At 34.9% G+C, this 9190-nt stretch overlaps 1 protein-coding gene across 1 annotated transcript in view; it reads left to right on the top strand.

Annotated features, from left to right (window-relative positions):
- The first annotated feature begins 4635 nt into the window (after nucleotides 1-4635).
- Nucleotides 4636-9190, top strand: part of LOC111241023 — a 10305-nt gene continuing 5750 nt past the window's right edge. The window contains exon 1 of the mRNA XM_022777359.1: nucleotides 4636-4822. Within this exon, the coding sequence (XP_022633080.1) occupies nucleotides 4636-4822 (187 nt within the window). The remainder of the gene's footprint in view (nucleotides 4823-9190) is intronic.

Genomic DNA, 9190 nt, shown 5'->3' on the forward strand with positions numbered 1-9190 from the left:
TCGAATGAGTTAAACGATGAAGGCCTTAAGCACAGATGATAACCCAACAATTAACAATCAAAACATATGGAGACCATATAAATAATCAAGAGATTTAATAAGAGTGAGTATCAAAAGATTACATTGTTTCCCCCAACAACAATAGGGTTTAGTTCACCATAGTCATGGTGAAACTAGATGAGAAATGGAAGAAGAATGGAAAAGCAAACCCTAGAAAAGATGAAAAGGAGCCTAAGCATCCAAGAGATCCTCTCCAGAGAGCAAAATTAGGTCTGGCCTTTCTCTCCTGTCAAAAGAATGATTCTGAAATCGCAATAGGGGTATATATAGGTGAGGAGCGCGTCAGAAAATGGGCCCAAGTCCAGCGAGCCATCCCGGGGTGGTTTAAGTGTGCCGCCCGACGGTTTGCCACAAATCGCCCTACCGCCCGGCGACAATCACCACCGCCAGGCGGTTTCCCTCAGGTCCGCCCAGCGTCAATCTCCATGCCTTCTCCTCGTCCTGGACCGCCCGACGGTTTAAGTGTGCCGCCGGACGGTGCGTCGACTCTTTAAATCTTCATTTTTCTGCTCTTTTCTTGAGTCAACGACCTGTATCTTCAACTCCATTCTTTACTTTTCTCAAATTAGCTACAAAACAATGCAAAACAAGCATAAAATCGCTAAAAACAACTTTTGACTCTCTCGAGACTCATTTATTGAGTTTTGCTTGATTCTAAGCTCATTCCGAGTAGTAAAGGGTGTAATTTGGTCCCAATTGACATATGAAAATAACTATTTTTCAACCTTCATCACTAGTACTTTAGCTAAGTTTACACAAGGAAGAGAAAATTTAAATGTTGTTTTAAAATCATCTGGCAGAGCTATATACATGCAAGGAATTGGTTACGAAGCTCAATCTAACAAAACCAATGCTAAGAAATTTACTAATTTAAGTCAACCTGCTAGAAATGCATGTTTCTATTGTAATTGTGTTGGCCATACTGTTAGAAACTGTTATTACAGAAATGTTGTTGTTCCTAAAGGATTATATGTTTGGATAGTATTTACCCCCTAGCAAGTGTACCAGATCGTATCAAGTAATAATAGACAATAAGTCCAAGATCGTTTCCCAAGGGACTGTTAGGCTTTATCTTTCATGTAAATTGATTTCATAAGACTTAAAAGAAGAATGATTTTGTAGTGTTAATGCAAAATTAAATCTAAACATGCAAATGCAAATTGAATCAGTTGGCAAATAAAAGATATGAATGAATGGAGTTGTTGGGGTTTACAATTTCATCCTTATCCACCCTCTTATATCTACTATTCTTATTAAATTCGCTTTAGTATCAATGTCATGCAACTTTCTAAATTACTCAAAACCCGATTCCTCAGCGAAGAAAGCCTATTACAAATTACTAGTTTACCATTCCTAGTCTCCCTAGTAATTACCAACGCATTAAGTACAGAAGCTTAAAGCAATTGATCGTCCTACCCTTATTCCTAAGCAGTATTCCATTATCAAGAGAATTCTTATCAGTTCTAGATTTCCCCGTATGTTCCCGTATCGACAAAATCAAATATCATAACACCGAATGAGTTAAACGATGTAAGCATTATCATCAGAAAAGAAAACCCAAACAATTGATAGTAAAAACATATGAATATAATAAGAAATTTGATACAAGAGAGTTTCAAAAGGATTTACATTGTTTCCCAACAACAAAGGGATTAGTTCACCATAGACATGGTGAAACTAGATGGAATTAATGGAAAAGATGAAAGAGTAAACCCTAGATTTGATAAATTGGAGCCTAAGCATCCAAGAAACCGCCTGCAAGGAGTGTATAAGGTGCTCTGACGTCTTCCTCTACCAAAAGATTACCCTAAGGGTCACACTCGGTCTATTTATAACGCAGAAAAGTAACAAAATTCCACCCAGGCCCATGATTTAGGCGCTCAACATTCATTTGATCGCTCAGCGGTGGGCCTCGGTATCGCAGGATGCTCAGCGGTGGATCCCGGGCAAAAAACTGGTCCAAAACTGGCACTCAACGCTCATTACCGCTCAACGGTGGCACTCAGCGTTGCTGGAGGGCGCTCGGGCGCTACCTGTGGCACAAAACTGCACTCTGCTAAACTTTTCAACATTCTGGTCAACTGGTTGACTTTTCTTGTTGACTGGTTGACTTTTCTGGTTTACTGGTTGACTTTTCTGCATTCAGGTTTACTTTTCTGCATTGCAACTTTTTGATAATTCAAGGCTTAATTACCTTTTTAGTCCCCAAGTTGGAGGCTGAATTTCTGTTTTGTACCCGCTTTTAAAAATAATGTTATTTGGTTCCCAGGTTACCAATTTTGAATGAAATCGGTCCCTTCCGTTAAGTAGGTAGGAACGACGTTAACTGAGGCTTACATGGCTGCACTTTTCTTCTCTCTCATCTGCTCTTCCTGACACATTTTTATTTCTCTCTTTTTTCTATTCCTTTCTCCTCTGCACTTCTGCTCTTCCTGCCATCCACCTTTTTTTCTATCTTCCACCATTAACTTTTGTTCCTTCCATCCATTTTTCCATTGAAAAACCAACCAACGTATCAACAATAATTTTATTTGGTACTCTGTTTCTTATGATCATAAGTGCCTCAATAAAAGGAAGGTCTGATTGTAACATAAGATGAGTGAAGGTTGAAAGTTGAAGTCCCAATGGTTGCACCTCTTCGGTTACGCTGCTACTATTCTTACTTTTCAAGCAGATTGCATGGCATCGCAAGACGAAATTCCCAACTGACTCTGTCTCTAATCGAAATTGGAAAAAATAATAAATTTTCCTCTAAGGCATTGCATCAAACAATTTCTCTACACTCTCGGTCCCAAAACTAGTACCATGCGCCTTTTGACTTCAACTTCAACTTGGATGACCCATCCCTACCAGAATTTCTGGAATTGCTAAAAAAAGTTGCCCATTCATTGTCGCAAGCAGAGGGTCTCCGTTCATCAAATTTCCAAGCAAACACGGATTTGATATGTTCCGAATTTTGGGCATTGAGGGAGGAATGGAAACCTTCATTGCTTGCCTTCAAATGGAATTGCCATCTTAACGACGAGAAAGTTTGCAACTTGATGGTATGGGTATCGGCAACTCATGGAAAGTTTTCCACGTGTCAGGCTATGCTTATTATGATTGATAGGTATGCTACTTCAACATTCAATCTCCAAATAAATATTACTATAAATTCCCTTAGTTTGACAAATTTATCTTCATACATTTGGAACAAATGAACTTCTGGAATGCAATGCATAATTGATAGCAAATAAAGTGTAGAGCTTGTTCTCCTTCATTCTAGTGTGGATATGACATTTGTGGCCATCTTAAGAAACTATGTTTGTATATCGTCGAGGGACTTCTTACTTGCTTACAGTTGATGATAATATCTACCGTGACGAATTCTTAGCGTTAGATTGTTGATACCAGTCTTGCTTTGATTTGGTCTGATTCATGACATGATCAATCTTGATTGTTTTCTCATGGATCATATATATTGTCGATTCTTGATAGTGTCATGTCAACTCTGTTAATAAAAAAAGGTGGAAGATAGAAAAAAAAAGTGGATGGCAGGAATAGCAGAAGTGTAGAGGAGAGAGAAATAGAAAACAGAGAGAAATAAAAAAGTGTCAGGAAGAGCATATGAGAGAGAAGAAAAGTGCAGCCACGTAAGCCTCAGTTAACGTCGTTCCTACCTACTTAACGGAAGGGACCAATTTCATTCAAAATTGGTAACATGGGAACCAAATAACATCATTTTTAAAAGTGGGTACAAAATAGAAATTCAGCCCCCAACTTGGGGACTAAAAAGGTAATTAAGCCATAATTCAAACCTTCTTTCAAATCATTCAATAAACCTACAAAATCAAGGGAAACCAAGCATAAAACCAAGAAAACCAACTTTGACTCTCTTATTCTCTAACTTAAGAAAAATACATGATTTCAAGCTAATTCTAAGCCATAAAGGGTGTGATTTAATATCAAAATTAAGTATGAAAATAATAGTTTTTCAACCGTTATCATATACCAAAGGAACAAGTAACAAAAACCGACAATCACGGACCCAAAGTTAAATGGGTACCAGTAACCAAAACTTAAACTGTTTTGCAGGATACATAGCAGATGCAGTTGATCTCAAGGATGAATCAATTATGGAATACATCAAAAATCTTGAGTATCTACAACTGGTAATACTGTATCAATTCACTGCATATTATTGCTAAATCTGATTGGTTGTGATTATGTGATTGCATGAACACATTGTTTGAATTGATTGTTTGGTTGATTGATTGTTTGAATTGAAACTCTGTTTTTCATGTGTCCTAGTCGACTGTGTTATTAATTCATTCGACTATGTTCTGAACGTGCCCTCAAAACTCTGTTTTTGAAAAGTTCATATGACATTAAATAGTCAACGTTGTGTCAAATCAATTCAACTGTTCTCTGGATTGAGAAACTGGTCATATACAATGTATCCTATTTTTTTTAATATTCCTTCGCGCCATTTTTATATGGGTTTTCTTGAGTCAAACACAATATTTTGAATTCTGTATCTTGTAATCTTCCAAAATCCTCTAATTCTAGAAAGAAGGGTTCAAGTATCTCATCTTCATGGGCTCTTCAAGTTGTGTTGGTAATGAAGAAAAAGGATTGCAGACCAGCATGATCAGGGAATCAAATCCAATGGGTTGGATCAGTGATGAAGACAAGGGACAAAGATTTTTATGTGGTTCCTTCAAAACCATTGGACGTGTTCAAAAGGGAAGGGTTTATGTTTCCATACTGGTTGGAAAGACAGGTACTATCCGATTTCATTCAGATGAAGGGAAGCTGGTATCCTGATCTTGTTAAAGTGTTCCATCACAATTTGAAAATTGAAAATAGTGATATTTTTTCTAGGGTAAAAATTCATCTTCATGATTTCATTTGGAACATTATGTCAAATTTGCCGACTGAAGGTGCCTATTCACACTTACTTACAACTGAAGTAAATAGCGTGTTGTGCAAGAAAATAGTTTATCAAGATTGACTAAGATTTCCAAGAGTACATTCCACATAAAGCATCTTTTCTCATGAAGGATTATTGAAAGAAGAAAATATTCTTTGTCATCTTCTGGCAAACATCATCTTGCCCTCTAGGAACAAGAAAGATCAAATGACCACAGAGGACATATATCTGCTACATGCTACCAAACGTAATTTTCCCACTAACTGGCTACAAGTGGTGAAAGATCATATGGAATATGCTGCTCTGAGAAGGTCACTGTATCTACCCTACGGTTGTCTTGTTAGCAAAATCTTGGTGCTTCTAGGGGTTGATGTCAGTATCGAGCATAAATGTATCTGAAGTTCCTCAACTGTATTTGACAAAGACTCTCTTATGTCTCTTGGATTTGTAAAGACTATAAATGGACGGAGATTTATTGGAGAAAATTTTCTGAAGATTTTACAGGAAAATCATCAGTATTGAAAACTAGAGGAACAAGCTTCTTGCCTGAAACAAACTTTGAAAATATGTCGCACAACAGATAAGAATTCTGCATGATAAAATTGAGAATCTTACACAAATGCAGAAAGGAAATCTGCAACTAGACAAAGAGAAGTCTGATGAAAAGGATTCAATCGAAACCTTCTGACTAGATTAGAGAACTAGGAAACTTGTTGTTGTGTGTTCTTAGATGTTCCTCAAGTCTTTTGTTTTCTTCTGTGTATGGCTTAGAATTCCATCTTTTGTTGTCTTTTTGTTTTCCTTGTTTTTTGTCCATCATTTTAATTTTTCTCTATCAAGGAAATGAAATTAGTATTTTGAATCAAATTCAAATTGCTTTAATTTGATTGATTAATATCTGGTATACTGAATGAATTTATTCAACTATGATTTGAGTGAAGTCGAATATGCTTAATCTGTTTTACATCTTTACATTTTGACTTATGTTAATATTGATTATATTTCTTGCTTAACTAAAATGCTTGATCTAGAAAAGATCTTTGAAAGGTTTTGCAGGAAGAACATTGCTTTTAGAACTGCTAATGAAATTCAACAAACTTGGAAAGCAATGCATTTGACTGAAGAAATAATGCAATCAACTGATCTAAACAGGATTATAAATTTCATTACTAGAATTTGGTTTTTCTTTCATTGATTGCTTATTCTGAATATCTTCTATTATCTCTGATATAAACTGTTTTTAAATATCTTGATTGAGATAATATTATGAGATTGTTGATGATTGTATCATTGCATGACTAAGTTGTTTGATATCTTGTCTTTGATACATATCTGTACTTTACTACTTTATGTACTCTGTGTTATACTGCATTGTGCATCTGATCTAGTTTTGATATACATGCATAATGACAGGGGGAGTATCACATTTTACACATTTGTATTTCACATGCCTGCATTTCAGGGGGAATTATCATTTACATGTGATTAAAATATGCCAATGAGAGCATCATTGCATCTTGATAATTGCATATTTTTTTTATGCATCTCTGTTTGATATTTCAGCATAAATATCTAAAGCATACCTCTTTTGCTAATGCACAAAGGGGGAGAGAATGCATGAAAGCTTTATGAAAGGGGGAGAATGATTCATTTTGTCCCATGTTCTGCTTGATACTTTGTTGTTTGATTATGTTACATACAAAGTTACTTAAACTGTGATTTATCTGTTATTACTTTGTTTTGTATTAGATTGTGCAAACATGGTTGGTTATTAATCATGGTTGTGCATCATAAAAAAAGGGGGAGATTGTTGAGATTGTTGACAACACAATTTCTATATCAATCTAGTTTTAGATGATGACAACACTTTGCTTAATAACATGCATATGATGTTTGTTGTTATTACATGTTCTTATGCATATTAATTGTTATATCTGTGAACATGATTATGTACTGTGTTACATGTTCCTATGTTGATTGATTGATATATATGTGGAACGTTATCACATGCTTTATGTGTTATGTGCAATGCATCTTTACATATGTTTTTCTGCACATGTTTTCAAAGCTGAAAACCACAAGCACTTTTATGAACTTATAACTGTGTAACAAAGTTCTAGTGCAATCGACTACATTATTAATGGATTCAAAAATTCTAAAATCTTTGTGCAGATTTTGAGAATCAGTGGTCTGTGAATTTTTGAGAAGAAAATAATTTCAAAATGTTTTACATGGTTGAAGTCGACTATGTGAGCCACACATTTGACTGTCTCTATTATATGGTTTGAAATTTTGTTATGCTCTTGCACCCCAACGGCTATATTTTTAAAAGTTAGTTGAGCATTGATGACTTGGTCAACTGTATTAAATATGTTTTGTTTTTTGTTGACTGTATGCTACCTGGTTGATTGTTTATTATAACTATCATAATTCAGTCGACTGAACTAGTAACATAATCGACTGAGAGTCTGTCTGAATAATAGAAATATATAAATAGACTAATCATGAATCAGTTAAGAGACTTTTGAAGAATTGACAATTTCATTTTTTGTTTCAGATCAAATTTTCTGTTGTAAGAGCTCCAAGAATTCTCCAAGAAGACGGTGGTGATTTTTCTTGAAAGAGATTCAAAGGGAGGTTCTTCTGCGCACACAAAGATCGATCAATATATGCACAAGGAAGGTGCTTCTGTGTGATCGTGTTTTCAGTCTTGGCATCCTTTGAAGACTACTGCATTGTTTTTCTGGCTTGGCATCTGTAAAGACTGCTGGTATTTGGACCTGTTGGATTCAGGGGATTGTTCACTTTGAGGATTGTTCAAAGTGGTGTTGCAGATTGCGGAAGAGGGGATTCTTGCTGCAAGTCTGGTTTTGTTCTATAGCTATATTTTGGTTTTGGGTTAGAAAGGAGATTTATATTTTTTACGTGGAGATCTTCTATAAATTCCTTGCTGTAAAAACCACAACCATTATAGTGCATTTGCTTCCTATGTTGGAAGGACATTGGATGTAGGCATTGTTGGCCGAACCAGTATAAAAATTCAGTGTTTGATTTTCTCTATCCCTATACTTTTACTTTGTAGTCGACTTTAATCTTTACGCAGTCAACTACGTTTTTTTGCTGCATACAATTTTTCATTACTTTCATTTCAAAGAAAGTGTGAAAAGTTTAATACTTTGATTGCAAGATTGCGAAAAGATTTTGTATTTGTAAAAACACCAATTCACCTCCCCTCTTGGTGTAAAAACGAAGCCTACCTGTTTCCCAACAATTTGTTGATTATTTAAGACTTGAGAAACGAAAATCAGTATTTATAATGCAAAAACACATGGATGTTGATTATTTAACCCAATGCCTGTGATGTTGGTTTTTGATGATGACAACACATTGATAAGAAAAACACATGAGTGTGTGCTAACTTATATGTTGAAAATGTATACATGCTTACTGTGAAATATGCACATATTATGTTTGTCACATTTGGTGACATATTGTGTTGATTGATGCATACTATTGTGTTTGTGAAGTATTTATATCTATGTATGCACAATGTATGTTTTGGTGATATGAAAACCGCATGAACAAAAGCATATATGCATGACTTAATCGATTACAGTGTTGTGCTAATCAATTAAGGTCATCAGACAGCTTTAGTTTTGAACTAAGGCAAAACAACTTGTTTGGAATCCATTACATTAGTTAGTAAATCAATTAAAACTCATGTGTTTGCACATATCTTTTTCAAATGTGTTGTGATGAGTTTTTGGAAAGAAAAGTTTTCAAAAATCTTCTAAGTGTTAAAGCTTAATCGATTACATGCTTTATGTATTCAATTAGGTCTGTTATGATTTGAAAACTGACTTATGCTTGTCATAACTGCTATAACGGTCATATTTTTAAATGTGTTTGACTAAGCATTTAATGAGAATTGATTACATTAATTGAAAATTCAATTATATGCTTTGATTGTTGTATTTCTGTTACATGTGTTTATTGAGATTGTTGACAACACAAACTCTATATGACTCTAGTTTTTTATGATGACAACACTTTGCTTAATAACACGTTGCTGCATTACATGTTCTTATGCTATACTGATTGTTATATCTGCTGAACATGTTTGATGTACTGTGTTGTATGTTCCTATGTTGATTGTTTGATATATTTGTGGAACATGCTTACATGATTATGTGCAATGTGAAATGCTTTATCACATAT

This window comes from Vigna radiata, unplaced genomic scaffold (assembly GCF_000741045.1).
Source record: "Vigna radiata var. radiata cultivar VC1973A unplaced genomic scaffold, Vradiata_ver6 scaffold_95, whole genome shotgun sequence".
NCBI classification, from domain to species: Eukaryota; Viridiplantae; Streptophyta; class Magnoliopsida; order Fabales; family Fabaceae; genus Vigna; species Vigna radiata.